This window comes from Hypomesus nipponensis, chromosome 22 (genome assembly GCF_054491055.1).
Source record: "Hypomesus nipponensis isolate SF chromosome 22, ASM5449105v1, whole genome shotgun sequence".
Lineage (NCBI taxonomy): Eukaryota > Metazoa > Chordata > Actinopteri > Osmeriformes > Osmeridae > Hypomesus > Hypomesus nipponensis.
The window spans coordinates 5,421,421-5,448,471 of record NC_140382.1 but is presented as its reverse complement, the minus strand read 5'-3'; the positions used below and the strand labels follow the sequence as shown (position 1 = coordinate 5,448,471).

Genomic DNA, 27,051 nt, shown 5'->3' with positions numbered 1-27,051 from the left:
GCCCCGGCTCAGTCCAGCAGATAAAAGCTCAGATAGTGATTGAAAGTGATGGTGAAAAGGATTTAGCCTGGGCATTAACTGAGAGTGAGAGAGAGAGGGGGAAAGAGAGATATAGAGTGCGCAGGCCTATGCGAGAGAGAGGGAGAGAGATAGATAGAGAGGGTGGGGGTGAGAGAGAGGGAGATTTTCCATAAAGATTTTTTTTATTTATTTCTGCCCTTGAGCATCCCGGATAAACCCGAGCTGGTAAAACAGGAGGAGGATAAGGGCGGGCACAACCCCTTCCTCAAAGTCAATATTTTTACTTTTGATACTCCTTCACTTTGGAATTCACGCGCTCCCCTTCCCCGTTTCAGATCTAGGACACCGATCACCGTGCCGCCATCCTCGGTGTAATAAAAAAGTAACCGACAGAGGAGCAAACAAATAGCGAGATCGCGTACCGATAACGGGAGTACAGTACTACAGTAGGCTACACCTCGACGGAAGACCGGTACAGTGGATGAATTTGTGGGCTTATGTCAGCAAAATGTTCGTTTGACGGGACACGTAACAGCTTGCCCGGATGGACATTAAAAGTAAGTGTTTTATTGCACGGATCTAGCAGAGAGTGCATTACTGCATGCATGTCATTCTAGCCAAATCTAAAACGTAACGTGTTTGTCTAGTCAAAAATGTTAAGATTGTCATTACACATGAATGTTCCCCCAATGCAAAAGTTGTGACTTTTTTTAATACTGGCAAATAAATCAATTTAGAGAGGCAAGATACAACGCTTCCCAAATGGTTGCCCCGCCGAGGCTGTTGCAATTTGACACACCCCTATACGGCTATCAGTGCGGGGAAATCGCTTTGATGACTTCAAAACTACGTGCTGAAGTCCTTGGTGTCCCATTGCCGACATTATGGTGTGCGTGTAGGACTACACATTCTCAGACTGACGGTGTGACCGAACATAACGGTTTGTGCAATATGACTTTTATGACTGCCGTTTTGTCTCGACCTGAAAAAGGATGATTCTAACTCTCCACACAGGCGGCACCCGCGCAATCTTACCTTTTTTATGCGGATGAGAGACACATAATTGGACAGTATCATTTTGAGATTCGACAACAAAAATCGTAATATTTCTGAAACAGCCACCAAACATATTGGACTTAAACCGGTTAGAATTCATAAGAGCTAAAATATCTGGAAAGTCGTAGGCTACTGAGCGTCTAAGCGTTATGCCGTTGCTCTATTTAAGCTTTACTTTGAGAGTTGTCACCCAGAGAAGCACACATTTGTGACTTCAGGGTTGTCACTCACATACTGTGAAAAGTCTGATCTCTGATTTGACTGAACCACTCCTAAAAAAGCAAGACACCCACACACAACTTTGGAAACTTCGGTATCGACCTTTCATGTTTATCTCAAAAGCCTGTTGTAAACGTTAAAACTCTCAAAACGTTATCTCTGACATGACACAATGACGCGGCTCACGAACATCTGTTAGCTGCAATTCTCATCTTGATCGGTCATAAATTATATAAGCATATTCTTCAGTATCGTTGCGTGGCCTCGGCTTTAGACAAGTCATATAACATGTCATAAAACATGTCACAGACAATTTGATGAATGGTCATTTCACCCTTTCACTTTCTCTGTCTAACGTTTTCCCTCTTTTGTCATAGGACAATCACAGAAGCAGCAGCCGTGCGCCACGTTCAATGGATGCACATAGAGAATCCGTAACCTCTCAGTCATCCTCACCAGACAGTTGTCCTCGGTCGCAGCAGGAAAAAGGTCGTTGTGGTCTGCCTCTGGATCTGTGCTGATAGCATACCTAAACAACCTCCGGCTCTGTCACGAGCAGCACGGTTGGAGTATGGTTGAAGTTGACGTGTGCTCTCTCTGTAACTTTATACTACCCCACATCCATCACCCGTCACTCCTTTCTACGCCTACTGTCAAAACAAGAAAGTGTTACATATTTTGGAAGCCGTGAATATTTGTCAAGGAAAGCTAGGTATAGTAGGTCCCACGTTGACATTTTATTCGGTGAGATATTTTCCTTTATTCAAGACGACTTTCTCACGTTCTCAGTTTCTGACCACCTTTCTCGGCAGAGCGCGAGGACGCACGTTGGAAACATTCGAATTCAATCTATGTGTGCACATGATCACACCTCGCGTTCCACGCTCTTCACCCCACCTCTGACTACCGTGGCCCCCCTCGCCATTCTCCGTACCCCTCTTGGACCACTCCCGTGGCTCCCCCGCCTGTCATGCTCCGCCTGGTCGTGTTGCTGCTGCAGTGCTTCGCCGTGACGCTGGGCCAGTACGACCTGTGCAAGTCCCTGGTGAGCACGGACGATGGTGCGGTGTGGGAACAATACGCATGTCACCCTAAAACGGACAGCATGAAGGACTACATGCGGATCAAGGTGGAACCGCCGGGAATCACCTGCGGAAACCCACCGGAGAGGTTCTGCACGCTGGTAAGTTTACTGTAGACTTCTGAAGTTGACACTGAAATTCAACGTATTTTCATGGGCCTAAATTCATTTTAATGTGTGTTGACTTGTTGAAAAGCGTGTGGGTATTTGGATAACTTTATTTTGCACTCAATATGAAATATAAAAACACAATACGTAAAAAAAAATCAACACAGTTTGTCCAAGTCAGACCGGAAGCCTCCTTGTGCGCCGTGAACGTGAGTGGGGCTCGGCCTCAGTGTCGCGGGGCACCGAAAGGCATGACACCGGTAAAATGACTTGGCACGCTCTTGCGTCTCACTGAGTGGTATCGAGGTGTTGTTTACCGTGGCACGGTGTTGGCAGGATGTCATCAGGCTTGATTGGGTTTTCTGCAGGGATTTCGAATTTCGCTTGGTAAACTGCATGGCGGAAGTGAGGGTGGACCCCTCCCGTTCAAGGGCACTAAGGGCGAAGGCAGGGAGCTGCGGTAAAACAGTCTCCGCATTACTATGCAAACGGGCCCGTTCCCTTCCAGGTTATTGAGCGAGCTGAAGTTAGCAGACTCCCAAAGTAAATTAGTTTAGGCGTTAAAACATTGAAGTGGTACAAGTTGCAGATTTGACTTATTTTTTACTCATGAATCTTAGATATCCTTCAGGCAAGTGTAATATTGGTAATGGCTGGCGTGGTGATGTGGTAATTAGTTTCCCTGTCCATGGGCTGGCCAATCAGATTGAATCAGTCTGGCCTATGATTCATCAGACAGGTAATCTGATGAAGGATATCTCATTCTCTATGAAGAAAGAGAGTGAAAGAAAGGAATCAACCTCAGGTGAAACCAGTCTTAATATGCTACAATATGAATGTGTCCTCTACAAACAATGAGCTTGGAATAAAGAGTGAAAGTTCAACTTTCTATTCCCTTTCGCAGATGCACCCCCACCCCCCTCACACACACACACGCACACACACGCGCGCGCGCACGCACACACACACACACACACACACACAAACACACAGAGACTAATCACAGGACTCAGGGGTTGCTTGACTACAGGATCAGGAGCGGATATTGTCCCTGGATACCTGATGGTTAATGATTTGTTTAATGTACAAGTAGCGGAAATTGCTGACAGATAGGGAAGCCTGTGTGTGTGTGTGTGAGAGAGAGAGAGAGAGAGAGAGAGAGTGAGAGAGAAAGTGAGAGAGAAAGTGAGTGAGCGAGGCATAATGTAGGGAGGTATAGAGGAAAATACAAAGGAGGCAAAGGTCAGTGGGAAACAGAGAAATGAAAGAAAGAGTGAGCTAAAGAGAGAGAGAAAGAGAGAGAGAAAGAGAGAAAGAGAAAGAAAGAGAGAGAGAGAAGGCTTAAAAGGTTGTTTTCCTGTATTGACACCTGCCTTTTAAGGGCCCTGATTCTGGAAACTCCTGCAACTATGTACCTTAGCCATGAAATATTGATCGAGGCCTAATGGGCTTCCTCAGGGTGCGTCCACTCCGGCTGTTGGGGCATCATGAGTGTGTGTGTCTGTGGGGGAGGGGGCGTGGACAGAGAAAGAAGGGGAGGGGCTGAGTCGGGAGAGAGGCGTGCGTGGGGACGGTTCATCCCGTCAGCAGTATTGGCCACAGTGGAGAGACAGAGGGGCCGGTCCGCTTGTGGCGCCTGACCGCAGGACTTCAGCCCTCCCACACACCCGGCTCCACAGACTCCTTGGCCTCAGTGCCTAATCTGGTGCACATCTGGCCCTCAGGTATAGCCAACGTAGCCACGCACGCCACCGCGCAGTTCCATCCAACAACCCATGTAGCACACTGAGCCGCGGAGGTTGCCGACAGGTTGGGCAGGGGTGGACCCAGTCCAGACTGACTGTGTTTCGGGTGTCCTGTGACCTTAAATGATGACTGTGCGTGTGTCAGGGCTCTTTGTGTCATTCTTTTGAGGAGGGATATCGTTGCAGATCAGTTATTTTGTGAAAAGCAGCACAGCCACCTCCCCTCATCCCCCCCACCCACCACCCTCCCATGCCTCCAGATTTGGCTGCTTCTCAGAGAAGCAGGGTTCTTATCTAATTGGAGTACATTTGCATTTACTCATTCAGCAGTCCCCCAAGTCAAGATACGGTCAGGGAGATAGAAAGAGGCTCCGCATTAGCATGGCCACAGAGGGAGAGAGCGAGAGCGAGCGAGGCAGGAAGGGGGAGAGAGAGAGAGAGAGAGAGAGAGAGAGAGAGAGAGAGAGAGAGAGAGAGAGAGAGAGAGAGGGAGAGAGAGAGAAAGAGAGAGGGAGGGAGGGAGGGAGGGAGGGAAAAGAGCAAAAAGAGGGGGGATCAAGAATAGGAGATGGAGATCGAAGGGAAGGTTTGTGGAAAGGGGGAAAGTGATGGAGGTCAGTTGAGACACTGCAGGGCTGCTGCGGGGTAGTTTGACCCATAACCCCCCCCACACACACACCATGTAAAACCACCTCTGGCGAGTGGATGATGTTTTGATGGATCTTCTGCCTTGGGCTGGATCATTTCCCTGGGAGCTCTGGGATCCATGTTTCGATGTATTTTAGCTGGGGTTTCCAAGAGAATGCGTCCTCCTCCTTTTCCTTTTCCTTCTCTTCCTCCTTCTCTCCTCTCTTCTCACTCCTCTCCCTCCTCGTCCATTGTCTCATTTTCCTCGCCCTCCTCCTTCATCTCCCTGTCGGCCTCCTCCTCCTCCTCCTCCTCCTCCTCACCGTTCCAGCTAGCTACAAGCTGGCTCCTTTCAATATGTTGTCAGCTCCTTCCTTTGAGGATGGGGCGATTGTAGTTCACCATGCATTTGGGGAGCTTGTTGGCAGAGGCTATGTAGCCTGCATTTGGGAGTGGTGCTAGGTAGCTAGCAAGCTAACTAGATATCTTCTTGGGTTCCTGGTGCTGTTGGAGTGGTGGTGGTGGTGGGGGGGGGGATGGGGAAGTGTCTTGCAAAGAGAGAGTGGAAGAGATAGAGAGAGCGCTAATGGTGAGGGGAGAAGTAGGGAAGATCACAGCTTAGCTAAGCAGAAAGATGAAATCAGCTCAGCGTTGCAACAAACACCCCATCGCTTAAGAGAGGCAGAAGACTGCGGCGCCAACTGTCCCAACGTCTCCACGCCTGCCTAGTGCCTTCCTCCTTAGAACTGAAACCTTCAATCAACTCGACTCCCTGGAGATTTAACGCCGTACTCCCAAGAAAACTGACCGTCGGCTGTGTGTGTTTGTGTGTTTACTGTATTTATGTACAGAATGTGTACATGTGTGTATGTGCTGTATGCGTGTGTGTGGTTGACTCGAGTGTGTGTTTTGGATGTGTGTTAGCGTGTGAGATGGAATTAGCAAGGCTAGGGTATTTCTGAGGGTTGTCACATGTATGTGTGTACAGTGTGTGTGTGTGTGTGTGTGTGTGTGAGTACAGTATATGAATCAGAAGGGAAGACAAACACACCTTCCTGTTCCACAACAGATTTACCCGTTTTAGAAGGTAGAAATGAGCCAGTTCTAAAAATAGGCAGGGGAGAGTGAGTGAGAGAGAGAGAGACCAAGGCAGAAAGAGAGAGAGGAAAGAGATTGGGGAGAGAGAAAGAAAGAGAGAGACCGGGACAGAAAGAGAGAGAGAGAGAGAGAGAGAGGGAGGGAGGGGGGTGGAGGGAGAGAGGGGGAGAGTAGCAGCACAGCAGCGGAAGAGAAGCTGCTGGAAAGAGAGGAAGATGGCAGCTGGTAGCGTGAATCAGTAGATCAGTGCTTCCCAGTGTGGGCCTGAAGCCATCCTGGCTCCCCCCAGCCCAGGCCCAGGCAGCCTGCTCTGTCTAGGGCCAAGCACATCCTTCCTGCTGTGGACCATACTCAGGAACTAGACCTTGTACCTGCCCAGCCCTCTCTGGAGGAAGAGATCCTTCTGTGAATCACAGCTGGATCCTGTGTGACTTTTGGGATCCTGTCAGACCCTTACCTCCTCTTTCTTTCTCTCCTCTTTCTTTCTAGTCCCTGTCTCCCCCCTATCTCTTCCCTGTCTCCCCCCATTTGATCCCCTACCTATTTCTTTCCTGCCCTATCTCTCTCTCCCAATTTCTTTGTCTCCTATGTCTACCCATGTCTCTCCCTCTCTCTGTCTGCGCAATGCTCCTGACCCTGTCTCTCGCCATGTCTCTCTCTCCCCCTCTCTCTCCCTCTCTCTCTCTCTCTCTCTCTCTCTCTCTCTCTCTCTCTCTCTCTCTCTCTCTCTCTCTCTCCCTCCCTCTCTCTCTCCCCGCCTCTCTCACCCCTATGTCTCTCGACCCAGTGTAAAGGCAGTACCAGTCTCACCTCATGGTGTTGGGCTCGGGGCTCGTTGATCTGCTGGGGTTAGTGGGTTAGCGGACAGTTCTAAGTGAGTCTTAGCCAGGTTGAGTGTGAGACTAAGGGGGATTGGCGGCGCATAGCTCAGACACCCTGAGGTCATCTGACATGGGAGCCGGCTACCTTCCTTCTTTACCTCTTCACCTCTCTGGACCTGCAAGCTCGTAATGAATTGAGGACGGTGTGTGTGTGTGTGTGAGTGTGTGTGTGTCGCAGTGGAATGGGAGCTTTGTAGGTCACGCAAAATAGTTCAAAGGGAAGGCGGTCTGTAGGACGAGACCAGGGATGATGGCATCCTGAAGGAGATGACATCACGGTGTTCTTCTCTGTGCCTCTTACTTATGTAATGAGCCCCCCTTCCCGACCCCCCCTTCCCGACCCCCCCTTCCCCCCGACCCCCCCCCCATTCCTTCCCCCCCCCATTCCCCCCCCCCCTCTCCACCAAACGCACTAATCTGAGAACAGGCTGTCCTGGAGCGTGGTGCGACCAGATGCAACCCCTCACCCCCCCTCCCCCGGCCCCAGCTTCACCCCTCTCTCCCCCTCTGCTTCGCCAGTTGTGGGATTTGTCTCGTGTCCTCTGGCCTGCTTTAAAAAAAAAAAACACACACACACGCACACACGCACACACACACACGCGCACACACACACACACACACATTCTCCTGTCAGGGAACTCCTTAGGGAGGCTGAGCCTGTAATTAACCATATAAAATAGTTAGCAGAGCGTCACAGTCTATCTCACTCTCTTACTCTATGTTTCTCTGCCCCTCTCTCTCTATTAAAAACACAAACATGCACACTAACACACACGCACACACTTACATCTACTTACTTGTGCATATACAGACACTTGCATGCTGTGTACTGTACATGCACACATACGCACCCATTTCCAGACAAACACTGGACTAAACAAATTCACCCATGAGACAATTGATTGTCATATAACTCAAAGACAAGACAATCATATATAGTTTATAAAGGGCAATCTCAAGATGAGAAAATCAAACCCAGCTGAAAAGCAATATCCCTGTGTAGTTGCTTTCTGTTATAGGGGGAGGGGGGGTCATTCTGACCATGGTTCCTGTAAACAAACTAAATTGTGTTCTCAGACTCTCTGTCTCTATTCCCCATGCCAGCAATACCAGGATAAGTCCTGCAGAACTGCAGAACTAGGGGACATAAAACTGTAAGGAAAGAGAGACGGAGACAAACAGAGGACAGAAATAGAAAGTGAAATAAAAAAGAGAGACAGAGTGAAAGAGAAAGAGAGGAAGGGAAGAAACCTAATGGAAACTAAATGAAAAACAACTTTTTTTGTACAATGAGGTCCATTAATGAAGTAAGGCATTTTCTCAAACACTTTGTAAGTAGTTTGTTTGTGGCACTAATGTCCTGTGCTGCTGAAAGTGTTTCCATGACAGGCCTTTTAGAGGGGCATTGCGCATACGTACTTCAAGTTTAAGACAGGTAGGTTTTTGAGTTTGTTGTCAGTGTCGGCCTGTCTGCCTGTCTGTCTGTCTGTCTGTCTGTCTGTCTGTCTGTCTGTCTGTCTGTCTGCCTGTCTGTCTGTCTGTCTGTCTGTCTGTCTGTCTGCCTGTCTGCACCTCAGGGGATGACTAAATTCCAAGCATCTGTTCCACATGGGATGTTCCCCAGCCCAAAACCGGGGAACCCACTTATCACAGCGACACGCAGCACGTTGACATGGTGACAGAGTTTCAGCGCTATGGTACCCGTAGTCGTTGGCGACAGGATCCCAGCGAGGATAATTGCTGGAGGGGCTTAGCGGTGTAGGCCACCTGCCGTAACAGTTGGCCAGGATCTAAGTGTGTGTGTGTGTGTGTGTGTTGGCAGGAGGTAGAGTGTGTGGGATGGAGGATATAGGAAAGTTGTAAAGTGTGTGTGTATGTACTGTCTGAGTGTTTGTGTGTGTGTGTATGGGGGGGGGGGCGAGGGGATAGTGGGCAGGGAATTTGGAAGGCTTAAGCATGTTCCCCCACCCCCCATAAACAATATAACACAATCCTATGATTATCCCTGCAGCTCATTGGGGAAGGCGGGGAGGGAGGGGGGGGGGGGGGGTAGACAGTCAGGAGAGACAACACATGGCTTTATGTCTCCTCCCGAAGTAAGAGTGATCTCTTCTAACTCAGACACTCTAATGCTGCGTGTAGACACACACTGTGCATGCACGGACACACAATCAAACATGCATGGACACACACACACACACATGCATGGACACACACACACACACACACATGCATGGACACACACACACATGCACGGGCACACACAAATGGCCAAGCACGGACCCTGTTATAGGGTTTAGGTTTAGGCCCCCTCACTGCCAAAGGTCCAGATTTTTTATTTCCCTTTGTATTTTTTGTATTACATACAAAACAAGAGGAAAACTTTTTTCTGGGAGAAAACCCTCCCACCAGGCTGGCTACGGTCCTGCTGTTTATTTTATACAAGTATGAAAGGTTTTAAAGGGCAGTGATGAACATTACCTCAAACTGACAGTACTGGTCACATTTGGCGAGACGTTCAACTGCAGTCGCAGGCCATGGTAATGAGGCACACACACACATCATTATATCCAAAATCCTTTTCCGAAACGCTGTGATATGTACTACGTGTGGAACTAGGACAAGACACTAACCTTGTGATCATCTTCAATGAGATTTCTAGGTCAAGGTTCAACTTATGACGAACAGTCCACTAATCTTCCTGTGTGTGTGCTTGTGTGTGTGTGTGTGTGTGTGTGTGTCTGGCAGTCTGTAGACAGTGGTGATAAATAGACAGAAATGTAAAGGGATAGAGGGAATTGGTAACACATTTAGAGAGGTAGAAAGAGTGAGGGGTTTGGGGCCGGAGAAGGACGGATAAAGAGAAGAAATGGAATGAGATGCCAACAGCGAGGGGTGAGGGCAGTGCTGGGGAGAGTTATGGAAGAGGGGAGGCTAAGAGTCTGGGGGAATCGGGATGGAAAGATGGCGAGAGAGAAAGTAGGAAGGAAAGGGAGGGAGGGAGGGAGGGAGGGAGGGAGGGAGGGAGGGAGGGAGGGAGGGAGGGAGGGAGGGAGGGAGGGAGGGAGGGAGGGAGGGAGGGAGGGAGGGAGGGAGGGAGGGGGAAGAGGAGGCGATTCCCAGCACACTAATGGAGGACCGTGGTCCCGAATGAACCTCCGGTCAACACGAACCGTCATGTCACCAACCTCCACTACCCATCCGTCTTTCCATCTACCACTCCAACTCTTTATCCCTCCATATTTCCAATAAAGTCTGCGTTCTGGTTGTTTATAGACTAGTGGGCTGTCATTGTGTGTGTGTCTGCTCTGACAATGATCTGAACTGTGTTGTGTCTGAGAGAGGGAAAGATAATCAGGTTATCAGACAGGAAACAAGCCACACATATCTCCGCTGTCTGTATGTGTGTGTGTGTGTGTGTGTGTGTGTGTGTGTGTGTGAAAAAGATAGAGAGATTATTATCTCATATTGTTTGGTAATAACAAAGTAGTTTCACTTCTAAGACGTCCTCCCACGCAGTCCTATCATTTGTACTAGAATATCTCTACTGGCTAAGTTCCTCTCCTCCTCTCCTCTCCTCCTCTCCTCTCCTCTCCTCTCCTCTCCTCTCCTCTCCTCTCCTCTCCTCTCCTCTCCTCTCCTCTCCTCTCCTCTCCTCTCCTCTCCTCTCCTCTCCTCTCCTCTCCTCTCCTCTCCTCTCCTCTCCCCTCCCCTCCCCTCCCCTCCCCTCCCCTCCCCTCCCCTCCCCTCCCCTCCCCTCCCCTCCCGTCCCCTCCCCTCCCCTCCCCTCCCCTCCCCTCCCCTCTCCATTCCTCCTGATGTCACCCCAAATCTGATGATTAATGGAGAAGCCTCCCAGGATGGTAATTCTGCCTTATTGTTATTAGACACCCAGCATGGGTTTGAAAGACTGGTCAGATTTGCAACACTGTAGTGTTGCAAAAAGATTACATTCAAAAGAGGAGGGATTCAATCAGCTTAAGCAAAGCTTGTGCAGTAATATGTAAGGAATAAAGTGTTGGATCAATCCTGGTTCGTAGGTTCTCTGGCTTTTCTCTCCATTCCGGTTCGATATGTTTTCTACTTGTCTGTGTGTTGTGGCTCGTGTGTTGTAGTGAGAGGTGTCTCAAAGTCTCAGACAGAGCTCTCCACCGCAGCACAGCGCCTACCTGTCACACCTCCTGACACCAACAACTTAGAGTGTCTACAAAATAAGAGTTTTTGCGGTTAGTGATTGACCCAATCCTCTAAACCTGCTCTCCCCCCCCCCCTCCCTCCCCAACAGGAGAACCCCTACCTCTGCAGCGACGAGTGCGACGCCTCCAACCCCGACTTGGCCCACCCCCCTCAGCTAATGCAGGACCGAGAGCGCGGCGGCCTCATCACCTACTGGCAGACGGTCACATGGTCGCGCTACCCTGAACCCCTATTGGCCAACATCTCCCTGTCCTGGAACAAGAGCCTGGAGCTGAGCGACGACATCCAGATCACCTTCGAGTACGGCCGGCCCACCATCATGGTCCTGGACAAGTCCATGGACAACGGCCGCTCCTGGCAACCGTTCCAGTTCTATGCGGACGACTGCCAGGAAGCCTTCAACATGCAGCCCAAGCGGGTCACGGACCTGACGGCCGCCAACATCACCCGGGTCATCTGCACGGAGGAGTACTCGCGCTGGGTCGGCTCCAAGAACGAGAAGAACGTCAGGTTCGAGGTGCGCGGCCGCTTCGCCGTGTTCGCCGGCGCCCGCCTGCAGAACATGGACAACTTGTACACCCGCATGGAGAGCATGAAGGGACTGAGAGACTTCTTCACCTTCACCAGCCTGCGCCTCAGGCTGCTCAAGCCGTCCCTGGGGGGCACGTACGTGCAGCGAGACAACCTGCTGAGATACTTCTACGCCATCTCCAACATCGAGGTGCAGGCACGGTGAGTGGCGCGCGCGCTCGCGCGGCGTTAGAGAGGTCGGCGGCGGTGACGACAGGGTTGTAAGTTGCCGGGCTGTTCCGGGTGAGTTGCAGCAAAGTGAGACGGGACTTCAGGAGAGCAACAGCAGAGTTCCAAGACAGTCACAGGAGTCGTAGAGCGTTGTTAAAAAACCATATCAAAGGGATATAGAATGTTGCTTCACGTCTGAATGAGTGCCTCAGCACGACAACAATGTCTTTATTGATGGGAAAACGACGTTGTGTGCTGTTGGGATCATGTTCCGATACTTGCCAGGTGAACGATAACCGCAGTGCAGTCGATACTGAGTGACTCTCCTACGGTGTCATACAATACTCATGTGATGTAGAGAGGGGGGGCTTTCCCATGTTGGAGGGGACCCCGACGAGCCTAGACCTTCCAACCCCCGGTGGATGGGATGCGAACCCACAGTCGAGCACTTCATCCTCATACAGCCAAATATGAGTGCCTTATCTGTCCCACGTCCCCCGTCGCCCCCCCACTCCTCAACCCGCTTCCAATCATTGGACAGCATACTGAGGGGGTCATGCCCCCACACTAATCACTGCAATGGTCTACAATGCAAAAGGCAAACCTGCACACACACACACACAGACACACACACACACGTGTGTCTCAATCCCAGTGTTGTTCATGTCTCACAAGGCTGAGCGGGTGACTTACGACCAGTCAGAGAATGTCAGACAGAACAGGAAGCTGGGTGGATTAAATCCCAGGCAAACTGGTTCACAGATCAATTCACACTTCATAACCACCCATAGAATGTCTAGTCGGCTGAATGAAATGTATTATGTATGTCACAGTTTGGAATGGAGTACCATGGCTTTTCCCTCTTCACATTTATGCACTGGAATAAACACACTCACGGCACGTGCATACACACACACACACACACATTCTAAATACATGTTCATACACGACCAGTTTAATCCAAGGCGGTCTAAACCCCTCCACCCCGCCCCCGCTCGCCTTTCTCTGATCCCACGCCACCTGTCATTGGCCGAAATGAGCGATGATTAACGACACAAACAGGCGGCCCCTTGCTGGTCCGAGGTAACCGACGCCCCCCCCCACCCCTTGTTCTGCAGGGGAGACGACGGGAACCCTTACGTGGCAACTTTGTGACATTGAGGGATGGTTTAGCTGTTACACGCCTGCTTAGCATCAACAAGCCATCTCTCCTACCTTTCAGAATTATTATTCCAATCAATACGGCAGGGTGACATTTGAGTGGTATTTAACATCCTTGTTGGGTTGGTGGGGGGGGGGGGGCACGAGGAGGAGGGAGGGGGGGCTGGACTGTGCGTGAGCAGGTGAAAATGGAAAGTAAGGAATACGCTTATGTGCACAGTTGGGGAGGGGGTGTAGCGAGAGAGGTGTCGACTGACACGGGCCTGCCTGTGTATTGAAGGGGGGGGGGGGTCCAGGAGTGGTTGATGAAGTCCTGAGTGGATGCTGACACAGCATCGCAGCACCCCCCCCCCCCCCCCCCCCTTCAACCCACCGGCTCTAAAGAGCAGATGTGTACGTATCGATCACCAGACGCTTCTGAAGCTTAGCACTAGAAGACAAGGTGATAGAGAGAGAGGGAGAGAGAGAGAGGGTGAGAGAGAGAGAGAGACAGAGAGAGAGAGGGAGGGAGAGAGAGAGAGAGAGGGTGAGAGAGAGAGAGAGAGAGAGAGAGAGAGAGAGAGAGAGAGAGAGAGAGAGAGAGAGAGAGGGAGGGAGAGAGAGAGAGGCTGAGAGAGAGAGGGAGGGAGAGAGAGAGAGAGAAAGAGAGAGAGGGTGAGAGAGAGAGAGAGAGAGGGTGAGAGAGAGAGAGAGAGAGAGAGAGAGAGAGGGAGGGAGAGAGAGAGAGAGAGAGAGAGAGGGAGGGAGAGAGAGAGAGGGTGAGAGAGAGAGGGAGAGAGGGTGAGAGAGAGAACGAGCAGACCTGGACCTGCAGACAGACAGAGAGACCAGCCAAACATTATCCGTGCCAGTGATATACTGTGCAACCATCTTTCCTCCTCATTTTCTGTTTTTACCGGAGACACCGATCTTCCATCCCTTCATCCCTGCACTGACGTCCCCCCCCCCCCCCCCCATCCCCCCCCCCCATCCCCCCCCCCCCCCCCCACCCCGAGCCCTGGAAGTGACTGATACGATCTGGGGCTGGATCAGGTGTCAGCGAGCCCCGATTTAGCCCTCGTGGAGGCAGGAGGGACGCTCCCTCCCTCCCTCCTCTTTGCCCCTGCCCTCCACACCTCCCGTAACATAATCACTAATCAATAAAGTTATTCTGGGCGGCCAGCAGGACTATTGGGTGATGGTAGATGGGGGGTCCAGGACGGCAACTGTACAATGAGAGGTGTCTAACGCTCTGCGATGTGAAATTGATTTTGGGGGGCCAGACGATTAGTCAACGTTCCCTGGACAAAAGGGCTAAGCCATCTCATCTCATCTCCGCCAACTGACTGGGATTTCCAATGCTTTAAATTTGAATAATGAATATTCTCTCCATCTACCCCCCAACCCCTCTCTCTCTCTCTCTCTCTCTCTCTCTCTCTCTCTCTCTCTCTCTCTCTCTCTCTCTCTCTCTCTCTCTCTCTCTCTCTCTCTCTCTCTCTCTCTCTCCTGGGTGCTTGACGGGGGACAGCAGGGTGTAATGGGTTTTATATAATAAGGCAGACCGTCTCGCTACTTCGGGTCGCCACGGTAATGAGATAGGCTGGCGATATCGACGGGAGAGGTTGTTGTCACTTCCTGGTGGGCTCAAGTGTCCCTGGAAGGAAGGAAAGCAGGAGGAGGTGAGGAGGGGGGGGGGCAAGGAAGAGGAGATGGAGGAGATAGAGGAGGAGAAACAGCAGGGGGTGGAGTGGAGATGACAATTCTGAAGATAAATGAAAGGAGGAGGAGAAGGGTAGAAGGGAGGAGATATGGAGGAGGATGAGGAGCGGCGGAAGACAGGATGAGAACAACGCCAGAGAAGCTCTCTGCCCTGCCTGACTCTCTGCCCTGCCTGACTCTCTGCCCTGCCTGTCTCTCTGCCCTGCCTGTCTCTCTGCCATGCCTGACTCTCTGCCCTGCATGTCTCTCTGCCCTGCCTGTCTCTCTGCCCTGCAAGTCTCTCTGCCATGCCTGTCTCTCTGCCCTGCCTGACTCTCTGCCCTGCAAGTTTCTCTGCCCTGCCTGTCTCTCTGCGCTGCATGTCTCTCTGCCCTGCCTGTCTCTCTGCCCTGCCTGTCTCTCTGCGCTGCATGTCTCTCTGCCCTGCCTGTCTCTCTGCCCTGCATGTCTCTCTGCCCTGCCTGTCTCTCTGCCCTGCAAGTCTCTCTGCCCTGCCTGTCTCTCTGCACTGCATGTCTCTCTGCCCTGCAAGTCTCTCTGCACTGCCTGTCTCTCTGCCCTGCAAGTTTCTCTGCCCTGCCTGTCTCTCTGCACTGCAAGTCTCTCTGCCCTGCATGTCTCTCTGCCCTGCATGTCTGTCTGCGCTGCATGTCTCTCTGCCCTGCATGTCTCTCTACCCTGCCTGTCTCCTCTCTGCCCTGCATGTCTCTCTGCCCTGCCTGTCTCTCTGCCCTGCCTGTCTCTCTGGCCTCCCTGGTGTGTGATCTCCTTAGATCTGACAGTGCATTGTCAGAATGACGGGCTTGGGCTGCAAAGAGCTGGCGTTGGTATTTGGGAAGCCAGGTACTCAGGCCTCGATACTGCTGTTTTATCAATAACTCTGCTACCTGATAGCCCATTAAGTGCACACGCAGGGAAGCGAGGGAGGAGAGCAAAGAGGGAGAAAGGGAGAGAGAGGGGAGGTAAATTTAGATTTGTGGACGTACCCAGATCACTCAGCATACTGGATGAGAGACAGACAGCGAGTGGGGGACAGTGGGAGGGGGAGGGTGGGGGCGTGGAGTGGGGGGGGGGGGGTGCAATGCAAAAGAGAAAGAGGGTCAGACAAGGTGGAGGACAGACAGATGGAGGGATGGGAAGAAAAGCTGGACAGAGGACAGAGAGTAGATGAGGACAAAGGGGAGAGGAGGAGAAGGGGAGCACAGAGAGGTGGCAGAGGGACAGGAGGAGGTCAAGACATGGAGAGAGACCGAGAGAGAGAGAGAGAGAGAGAGAGACAGAGAGAGAGAGAGAGAGAGAGAGAGAGAGAGAGAGAGAGAGAGAGGGAGGGGGGGAAGAGCGCCGGACACAACGGAGAAGGAGGAGGAAGAGGGGAGAGCCGGTGTCATGTGAGGAGAAACGGCTGGAATCCACAAGTGTGTCGTCACTGTCACCTTGTTAACCCTGACAACATAGCCCATTTTATATTTCAACCCAAATCGAATGCAATATGTATTGTGAAAGGAAATTATTCACGAGGATATGAGCCCGTAAGTTCATGCACTTTGACCACACAATAGAAACCGTTTTGTTGTGGCTTTGGAGTGTCCTATTAAAATACACCTCAACATTTCATGAACGTTTCCTTGAACTCATGATGCCTGATAGAGGCTTTATGCAGCATCAGAGAGAATGAGAGAAAGAGTGTGTGTGTACATCTGTGTGTGTGTGTGAGAGAGAGAGAGAGAGAGAGAGAGAGAGAGAGAGAGAGAGAGAGAGAGAGAGAGAGAGAGAGAAAGAGAGAGAGAGAGAGAGAGAAAGCTAGAGAAGCTACTACCACCGCCTCAACTCTCAATCACCATTCACATTAGTGAAATCACATTCGCAGCGAAGCTTCCCTTACGAGCCCGCCTCCAAATCCTCCACCCCCCACCCCCCTCGCCTGTCCTCTCGGGCCCATCTGTCAGCAGCCGTCCCTGGGCAGGGGAGCGAAGTGGAGCGGCCTGGGCACCACCATTGCACCGGAGACTGTATAATGGATTAGGCCAGGTCGTGGATTGGGCCAGTGTAATGGAATCAGCAGCAGGCCGAAGAGTGGGTCTCTATAATAGAATGAAGGGCAGGCCATAGGCTCAGCCAGAGCCACCTAAGTGGATTAGGCCTATACTGGGGGATGAAGGGATGAGGAAGGAGGGATGGCAGGATGGAGAAGGTTAGGAGAGGAAGGACATTCATCTGCTGGTAATCCTCGACAGAGGCAGGTCGTTTGCTCGTCTGAAGTCCACCGACTCGTTCGATTCGCGCCGTCTTGATGGAAGGGGAAAGACATTTAAGGGAGCGAGCGTGTGCGTGCGAGTGAGTGAGTGAGAGAATGTGTCTGTGTGTCTGTGTGTGTGCATTGCTTTTCTGCATCTGATGTGCTCATTCACAACTTATCGCGCACGCACTATCGCACACACGCTATCGCACACACACTATTGCACACACACTATCGCACACACACTCCCCCCCCCCCCCCCCCCCCCCCCAGAGTAAGAGCTGCTAAGGGCTTGATAGATGAACGTGTTTGGGTGGGCATGTTGCTTCATGCCTGCATGTCTTCAGACCCATGTTTCTGTCTCCCTGTGATAGTGGACTCCTGCTGGGAGAGATAATGTGCTTGTTGTCTCTATCCAGCCTGCCCTCCAACCAGATGTTTTGGGGGCTGGGGCTGGGCTAGAGCTACTAGAACTACTAGGGCTAGAGTTAGGGCTGGGGATTGGTGAAGGCTAGAGTTAGGGTTAGGGCTGGGGCTGGGGATTGGTAAAGGCTAGAGTTAGGGTTAGGGCTGGGTTAGCACGTGGTAGTACATGGCAGCTTGTTGAGCAGTGACAGGTCCCAGCTAGCCAGGTGACTGATTTGTGGTCTCAAGGCTCCGTCTGTCTCTCTCTTCTCCTCCGGCGTTTGAGCGATTGCAGACACCTCTCTTTTGTTCCCTATTTTTTCACCCTCTTCCTTTTTTGGTCGCGATTATCGATGTTGTGTGACTTTGACTTTGGAAACTGCCACCCCCATGGTGAATTATACCAAAGTTTGATGTTGTGTCCTTTAGTGCGTGTGAAGGTTAGTGAATGGGAGGTAGAGGTAGAGGCAGAAAGAGAGAGAGAGGGAGAGAGAGAGAGAGATCGAAAAGTATGATAGATATACTTCCAGTGGCATGGGGCTGGTGTGTGTGATTTGGTGGTGAAGGATGGTGTGTGCGTGTGTGACGCAGTGTAAATGCTACCGCGTGTCCACGGCAAGAGCGAAGGCAGAGAGAGGAGCGAGAGAGAGAAACTGAGGTAAAAGCTGACCCCTTCAGATTGAAAAAATTGCAATCCTCCGTAGCGCGAGACGAGTAACGTCATCTCAAACTCTTGTCCAGCTTTTATATCAATACACAGTCCCAGTCAAAAGTTTGGACACATTTTCCCATTCAACATTCAACATCCCATTCAATATTCAACACAAACAATATGCCCATTGCGCGTGACCACACCCTCGACCTCATTATCATAATGGGCCCCTCCCTTCCACAGGCTGACCACACCCCCATCCCCCCCCCCCCCCGCCCCCCTCTCTCAGGAGTGATCTCCCCAGGAGACGGCTCCGGCTCGGGACAACGGATCTCTTTCTAAATCCTTGGTGAGCGGGCGGCGGCTCCGGCCGAGGAGAGAGTCCCCGCGGAGAGCCGTGGCAGCGCGTCACCGCGCTTCTCGCGGGCGGTGATTTATGACAGCTCGCTTGTAACTGATTTGATCATCACTGTTCATACCTTCGCAGAGGAGGAGCCGAACGTTGAAGTCAGCGAATTCCTGCTCTTTTATTTCCCCCCCCCCTTTTTTTCTGTTTGTTCTTTCGCCGAAGGCACTTTTTCAGACGCCTCTTTCTCTTTGCCTCTCTTCCTGACTTCCTTCCAGTCTCCCCTCCCTCCCTCCCTCCCTCCCTCCCTCCCTCCCTCCCTCCCTCCCTCCCTCCCTCCCTCCCTCCCTCCCTCCCTCCCTCCCTCCCTCCCTCCCTCCCTCCCTCCCTCCCTCCCCCCCCCCATTCTCCTTCTCCTCCCATAAATATCCTTTGAAATTCCCAAACGCAATAAAGAATTCTCCGAGGTGGACCCTGCTTAGCACGCCTCCCAGCATGCTGGCCATGTGGGGGAGGGGGGAGGGGGGGTCTCCCACCGCTTCCCAGCTTCAGAGCCGAGCAGCTCGCTGGACGAGAAAGGGGAGAGGGAGGACTCGTAGAGGAGCGGGAGAGAGAGGAGCGAAGGAGAGGAGAGGGAGAGAGGAGAGGCAGAGCGAGGGAGGGAGGGAGGGAGGAAGACGAAAGGCAGAGGGAGAGAGATGGAGAAGACGAGTGTCCTTGGAAGGGCTGTTGGCTCCACGTGAGATACATTCATTAGCATACTATCACCAACACGCGCACGCACGCACGCACCGCTTCATTACTATCAGACTGTTGCATTAGCAAACGTTTATGAGCATGTAAATGGATGCCCTGACACACCCACACACATACTTCGAATCCCATGCAGACACACCCAGTCAGGACCGATGCAGAGCGAGAAGCTGACCATCATGTGCTCCGCTGTACATACGTCACTATTATTTCATCACTCATTCCAAGGTTACTATGGCGCAGCACGCTGGAGGGAATATGATTGGCTCAATATCTAAACAGAGCCAGGCAAAAGAGAAAGCGTGCAGTCATAGGGGATGTCCTAGGGGCTTCTACTGGCTGGATCTCGTTTGGGGTCACAGCCCTCACAAACAATCATCGTGCTGCTTTTTAGTAAAGACCTCCAAGATTTAGTCCTTCTACTAATTGCCTCGCTAACTGTGCCAGTGTTTTGAATCCCCCCCCCCCCCCCCAACTCCCCTTGTCCTAAAGCAAGGGTAGCTCTCATCTTGCCGTGACTAATGATGTTCTCCCTGTGTCAAGGTTTAGCAGGATATTTATATTAACCCGTGTCCCCCTCATCCCAAATCCACTCAAATACAGCTCCTGGGCCTGCTTCCTGTGCTACAGGAACACACACACCTGCATAGAGTTACATATTCCTTTGCTTACACAACAGTAGACTGTGTGTGTGCGTGTGCATGTGTGCATGTGTGTTTGTTTGTGAGCCTCAGGGCTAGTCCTGTCCTGTGTCTCAGGTTTCACTGGGGCACAGTTAAGTTCCATCTCCGAGGTTCGCGTGGAGGGCACACTGTCTCGGAGGGAAGGGCGGGAAATCCGCAGTTTACTTCTCCCGGTCCTCGTAATCCCTCTGTGTAACACATCCACACCCCCGCACACGCACACAAACTCAGGCTGCTCCACGCACATACACACCTGCAGACGCACACACACACACACACATGCATTTACCCAGTGCTACGCACAAGCAGCCAATCACACACACACACACACACATGCTTTCAGGCAGTACCATATGAATGCACACCCCCCTCCCCCCCCCCCACGCAGACCCAGCCCCTGCAGGCAAACAGCTCCTCTCCACCCCAGCACAGTCACCCTGGGGGGCCCGAGGCCCCGTGGGGGGGCCCAGGCAACGAGGAGGCGTCCCGCCAAACCTTTGTCATCCCTCCCTCATCATGTTTTGGTGCCGTCTGTTCTCTGGGCCCGGCTCGCACTCTTCCTCCTGTCTTCGCCTGCTCCTTTCTTCTCCGTTCCTGTCTTCCCCCCCCCCCCCCCCTCATTTGGTCGATGTTCTGGAGGAAGAGAGGAGGATGCCCACCCCCCCTCCCCCCCCCTCCCCCTCTCGTCTTCATCCTCGCATTTTCTAGCCCTACATCCCTCCACCCTCTCATCCCCCTTTCCATTTCTCCGTCCCTTCATCCTCTCATCCCCTTCCCTCTCTGTCCGCCCCCCCCCCCCCTCAGGCAAGGAGGTGGTCTGCGGCGTTCATTAAAATCCATTCTGTTGCGGGGGGCCCTGTAGAGCTGAGGGCCTCGCACAGCCTCGCTGCCCCTTCTGATCTCCAGACTGACAGGGTGGAGGGGAGGAGAGGAGCGAGGGGGAGAGGGGGAGAGGAAAGAGGGAGAGAGGAGTGAGGAAGACAGGGAGAGAGGGGGAGCAATTTTTCAACAGGGGCATGATAGTATTCCGGAGCCACCACCACCGTCTCTCCCACTTTCTCCCCGTTTCTCTTTCCTCCTGTTCCTCTCAGCCTGCAGCCCCTGCCTCCACTCTGCCCCTACCCTGCCTCCTCCCCGCCTCCACTCTGCCCCTGCCCTCCCTCTCCTCTACCTCCACTCTGCCCCTACCTTGCCTCTCCTCTACCTCCACTCTGCCCCTACCCTGCCTCCTCCCTGCCTCCACTCTGCTCCTACCCTGCCTCCACTCTGCCCCTACCCTGCCTCTCCTCTACCTCCAAGGTCTTCACCGAGGGCTCAGCGTTAGGCACGCACAAGCCATCTACTGCATTCTCTCGGTGAATAATTTACACAGCTACACTTACACATGCGCATGGACGCGCAATCGCATGGCGCGCGTAGAGCAGTCCTGACACATTTACACACAAGCGTACGGGCACACACATCTACACACACACCCACGCAAAATGCGAGTGCACACTGGCACTCACCAAGAAGAACTTTACAGAAGGACCACACCCAAACTGTATCTGTAGACGCCAAGGACCCCCCTAGGACACGTTTTCAAATCAACACACAAACAGACACCATACATCTCACAAAGTCAATCAAGGTCGTTTCAATGGCAGAAATGCTTTATTTCTTGATGTTGTACCCTACTGCTGGTTCCGTTTTGAAAATAAGAGTTTAAAATAAGCTCAGTGACCTAGCCAAGTCTGTCTAAGTGTGTTGTAGTGTGTCCTGTGTGTAGCTTGTGGGTGTGTGTTTGTGTGTTACCCCAAAACCTCCCTCTGGCCTTTCCCCCATAGCCTCAGAATGAGTCTGTCAACTCAGTCCATAAGCGCACTCACACACGCATGCACACACACATACACATCAACACGCACACACGCACACACACACAGGCTTCTAAAACTTGGCAGAGCTTGCATAGTGGGTGGATTCTGCTTGCTCTCTGTCTGGTTTATTCGACGACGTCGTTGAAAAAGCATCAATTGTCCATAAGTGAGTCTAAGTGGCTGGAGAGTAGCAGCACAGTCTAAATAGGCTTACAATAATAACACAATAACTCCTGGTCAACAAGCTGCAGGAAGATCTTCAGATATGGATTACTTGTTCACCAGTGTAGAGCAAGAAGTGAGGAGGAGGAGGAGGAAAACTAGAGGAGGAGGTAAACGCTCAAAGGGGATCACACACAAGCACACACACAAGCACACACACAAGCACATACGCACACATACTAAGACACGCACACACATATACACACTCGCTCCAGGAGACTGCGCTCCAGGAAAATCGATCTTCTCCCTTCAGAGAATGCAATTTATGAAGCGGGACCACAAACGCAGTCATGTCCAATTAGCTCTGGCGAATTTACGAGGCTACTGGCGGGAGGGGAGGGCGGGGGGGGGGGGGGGGTGCGCGGGCAGCGGTGATAAAGACTTTAGGAACAAGCCAATAAGAGGGACGGATCAATGACCGGGCTCCACGCGGATCTGGAAAGTCACCCACGCTTCACGGCAGAGGCAGCCCGCTCCTCGCTGGGCTACGCTGGAGGAACGGAGGGGCGAGCCGGCTGGAGGGCCACAACACAACATCATGTGACGCATGTCCTGTTAAGATACGATACAATACCGTCGTCCCATGACACGCGATTGACCATACTGTGACTGAACCGAAATCAGTCGGCTTTGCGAATCGAATGCAAAAACCTGGAATTTGTCAGCGACCTTACCTCTGCGCTCCACAACAACGCCTCAACGCCTCGCGCCTCAAGCCCCCGACAACACAGCCCGTGACAGGACACGACCCCCAGCCTGAGTGATGCTCGATACAGGAGGGTGCACAGGCGCCGACGCAGCTGTAAAACACCTCACCTGGCAGTGCGCACCAGCCTTTAGTGTGGAGCACCTGTCTGAGAGGAAGTGAAGCGTTTCACCGATACTCTGGCTGCCTGCCAGCGCGTGCTCCGGACGCGCCCGGGTTCCTGTGGGTAGCGAGATGTGTGTCTGTGTTTCCGCGGTTAGTCTTAGGAGTTGTTGTTGCTCGCTTTTGGTTGTTTTGTCGAGGAGTCAGCGCTACTGTGGAGGTGTAGTGCAAGTACTGAGAGGTGTGTGTGTGTGTGTGTGTGCCTGTGTGTGTGACAGCTGATCAAACAGAGAGAGCAGCTGAAGTCCCGGTGAGTGTGTGTGTGAGGCACAGCGCTTGTCACCTCGGGGTTGGGCCCTGGCAAGGTTGCCGTCCCGCCAGGGACGCTCCTCAGTAACCATGGAGACTGGCTGATTGACGTGATTTGATCCACAGCTTCCCCTCCCGTACGGCTTCACCCCCCCCGAACCCTCTCCTCCCCCTCCTCACCCCGCCACCTGTATCCCCCCGCCCCTACAGAGGGAGAGAGGGAGAGATGCTAAGGATTGCCTCCATACCAGAATGGATAGGAAGTACATTTACATTGAATCATTTAGCAGACGCTCTTATCCAGAGCGACTTACAGTAAACACAGGGACATTCCCCCCGAGGCAAGTAGGGTGAAGTGCCTTGCCCAAGGACACGACGTCATATGGCACAGCCGGGAATCGAACCAACAACCTTATGATTAATAGCCCAACTCCCTAACTGCTCAGCCATCTGACCCTCCCCCCCTGAGTAGTAGAGAGACAGAGAGATAGAGAGAGAGGGATAGTTAGGAGAGATAGAGATGTAGAGAGGGAGCGATGAAGAGGGGGAGATAAAGAGAGGGAGACACAGAGAGAAAGAGATGAACAGAGGGAGAGGAGAGAAAGAGAGAGAGAGAGAGAGAGAGAGAGAGAGAGAGAGAGAGAGAGAGAGAGAGAGACGAAAGGACGGGGTGAGAAAGTAAAGGGGAAGATGGAGCGATACAGTGGATGCGGTGGAGGGAGAGAAAGTGCAACGACGGCCAGTGTACAGTGTCCCTGGACAGAGAGAGAGAGGAGCAGGCGGGGGAGAGAGAAGGAGAGGAAAAAGCGCAAGTGAGAGACTGAGAGAAACAGAGTGATAAAGCCCCATTAACTGCTGCCTCCAGCTGCTTCCTCACCTCCTCTCCTCCCCCCCCCCTCTCTCCTCCCCCTCTCCTCCTCTCACGGCTCTCCCTTGATATTTGTTTGTCTATAGTTGTATTTATTCTCTCGGTTGCCGCATCTTTCTCTCGCGTGGAGGAACCCGCTCTCCTCTCGTCCTCGTCGCCCTCCTCTCCTTCGCCCCCCGGCACGACCAGCGCAGGACCGGTCATGCAGACGGGTGCCGCAGAGTTCCGACCAGACCGTCAGACAGGCAGACAGACGGACGGACGTAAAGAACGACTTGTGATCAGAGAAAACAGTCTGACGATTCTTTCTGCTGATCAATACACTGTCTCTCTGTTGGGGGGGGCTTTTAATGGACAGGGAGAGGAGTGTGCAACCCCCCCCCCCCCCCCAGCCCCCCCCACACACACACCACCACCACCACCACCACACACACACGTACACACGTACACACATCTGAATAAACAAAGAGCTGATGGATGCAGCTGTCCTGTCTTAACTTGTCTCGGCTAAAAGCTGCTACTCCCACTTTGATGACTTAGCAGCGAGGGGCGGCCATCTTGCACATTAACATACGATTGTGGCCATGTATAATTTGTGCGCGGAGGGACTGTGGGGAGGGAGTGGGAGAAATCCCAGCGCAAGCTGTCACCCGAAGAGAGAGGCGGAGAGCGCGCGCGCGTGATAAAAGGACAGAGCGGGCACGCGTGTGCGTTTCAAAGAGACAGGGAAGGGGGAGAGTGGAGAGGAAGTGGAGAGGAAGTGGAGAGGAAGTGAAGAGGAAGTGGCGAGCGGCGCTTCACAGAAGCTGAGGTGTCACACCCACTCATGCGTGCTAATGAGGGCCGGCCGCCCCCCCCGCCTGTACTGTACCGCTGGAGTCAAGAGCGGGTGGTCAGGGGGGACGCCGGCGGCAGCAGTACTCTGTGACCTTGACTCCTGTCCTCTGGAGCAGAAGACTCTGTTAACTATCCTACAGCACCACAACTAGAGGTGGCCAATCAAACACACACACACACACACACTCGTGACACACGCCACACACACTGAGTGAACTCGGACAATTCATGTATGGAACTGAACTTTGTTGAACTGACCTCTGAATGTAGTGGTTGGCTTGGGCCATGTTATGCTTGTGAGTTGGAGATGCAGAGAGAAAGACAAGGAGAGAGATGCAGAGAGAAAGACAAGGAGAGAGATACAGAGAGAAAGACAAGAAGAAAGATGCAGAGAGAAAGACAAGGAGAGAGATGCAGAGAGAAAGACAAGGAGAGAGATGCAGAGAGAAAGACAAGGAGAGAGATACAGAGAGAAAGACAAGGAGAGAGATACAGACAGAAAGACAAGTAGAGAGATAGAACAAGATAGCGATGGAGACAGAAGCTTGACAGAAGAGTTCTCTTCTCTGAGAGAAGGGAGTTGAGAAGCAATGTTCCCATGATAATGGTGTAAATCATGATAGACGCAGTATTAAGACTGATCGCAGTGGTGCCCTGTGTGCCGTGTGTGTGCCCTGTGTTTGTGTGTGTGCCGTGTGTTTGTGTGTGTGCCGTGTGTTTGTGAGCGTCAGCCTAGCATGGTTGATCTCCTGAATGCGATACAGCCAATAAGCCTAACACCGGCTTAACCAGTGCAGTTCTTAAATAGTCTGTTCCTTCCTCTGAGTCCTTCCTGGAGATGGAGCTTGAGGGAGCTGATCAGGTAATGGAGAATCATCTCCTGTCTCCTGTCGGACTTCCTGTGTGTGACGCGTTCCTGGGCTGTCACTCACTCCGCCCCCCCCCCACCCCCTCCCTCCCTACAAGCATCTCTGATTTGGCATCTGTCAGGCGGTATCTCAGCCTAATGCATCAGGATCACTCGGGGGGAGAGGGGGGGGGAGGGGGGGGGGCATGGGGGGAGGGGGGGCATTTGCGCCCAATCAGAGAGCTTGCGTTGCTCAAATCGATCTTGTCGAGTCAGTTTTATCAAGTCACGTCCTGTCTCACTGCAATGTCTGAGGAAGGAAATGGAACGCCACAATGGTTCCACGTCTGTTCCGAAGGTGCTGTGGTAGTTTGGGATCTTAATGAATCTCTGAGGAGTTTGCTGGAAGCGCCTCCAGGTGATCACAGCCTTGTTCCTCTGCACCCGCTCTGAGCAGACCCTGGACATCTCAACGACCAGCTGGCCACGTCAAACTGCGTTTACTTGTTTATTGTTTCGATTTAATATGTTGGTGTGCTTATGCCTGATTGTTTTGTGCAAGGACACTGCCGTCGAGGTGGATTGGTGACGCAGAGAGGCAAGACCTCAGAACCTGGAGAGAGGGATGAGGGGATGAGAAGTGACAGAGAAGGAGAGAAAAGGGGAGGGAGAGAGGAGAGAGGGTGAGGGAGAAGAAGAAAGAGGGATGAGGCAGGAAGATTGAGGTAGTCCTTTTGCAAGCGTACAGGGCCATTCTTTGAATATTTGATGTGGACGGATTGCTGTTCACTCCACCGGAACAAACCGGATTGGAATCCGGTCACTCATCTGGAAGCGGCTGTAATTGAATGTCGCCGTTGCGCCGTAACTTCCTCATCTGCTCCTCATGATGTCTACCTCTGGACCAGCCCACCTGGGCCCTGCACGCAGACACACGCACACGAGCACGCACACACAAACGCTCACACAAATGCAGACCGACGAATCCGCCTGTCTATCCGTCTCTCCACCCATCTACATAAGGTATCGATTGATCTACTCTGACCCCTAAAGCCCTACTGTGTGTGTGTGTGTGTGTTCCATCCCCAGGTGTAAGTGTAACCTGCACGCCTCGCTGTGCCTGCTGCAGGACGGGAACCTGCAGTGCCAGTGTGAACACAACACCACGGGCCAAGACTGCCAGCGCTGCAAGAGAGGCTACAAGGCCAAGTCGTGGAAGGCTGGCTCCTACCTGCCCACGCCCAACGGCTCCCCAAACGAATGTACGCATGGCAGACGCAGGCGCTCCCACGGGCGCGCTCTCAAACACGGGGGACAGATCGGGAGACTCGCTTACACCCCAACTCGTTCCCATCTCGCCGCTTATAAAGAGATTGACACACACACACACACACACACACTGGCTCCAACTGGGCTCTACGGATATGAGATCATCCTAGATATGAGACGTTGTTTCCGACACAAGGGCACTTATAGTATACGCATTCGAAATCAACATCCTATCTGTGTATTACAGCAATCAATAGTTATTCAGTTGGAGCACTAACTAGAGCATGATCATTCAGGTTAGTGATCGATCCCAGCTGAGTAACCCAA

At 52.4% G+C, this 27,051-nt stretch overlaps 1 protein-coding gene across 1 annotated transcript in view; it reads left to right on the top strand.

The window, feature by feature from the left end:
- The first annotated feature begins 219 nt into the window (after nucleotides 1-219).
- The window catches only part of ntng2b (netrin g2b), a 43,520-nt gene continuing 16,688 nt past the window's right edge, over nucleotides 220-27,051 (top strand). Inside the window, exons 1-4 of the mRNA XM_084687202.1 lie at nucleotides 220-578; nucleotides 1,674-2,479; nucleotides 11,122-11,765; nucleotides 26,545-26,717. Of these exons, the coding sequence (XP_084543328.1) occupies nucleotides 2,267-2,479; nucleotides 11,122-11,765; nucleotides 26,545-26,717 (1,030 nt within the window). The 5' untranslated portion in view covers nucleotides 220-578; nucleotides 1,674-2,266. The remainder of the gene's footprint in view (nucleotides 579-1,673; nucleotides 2,480-11,121; nucleotides 11,766-26,544; nucleotides 26,718-27,051) is intronic.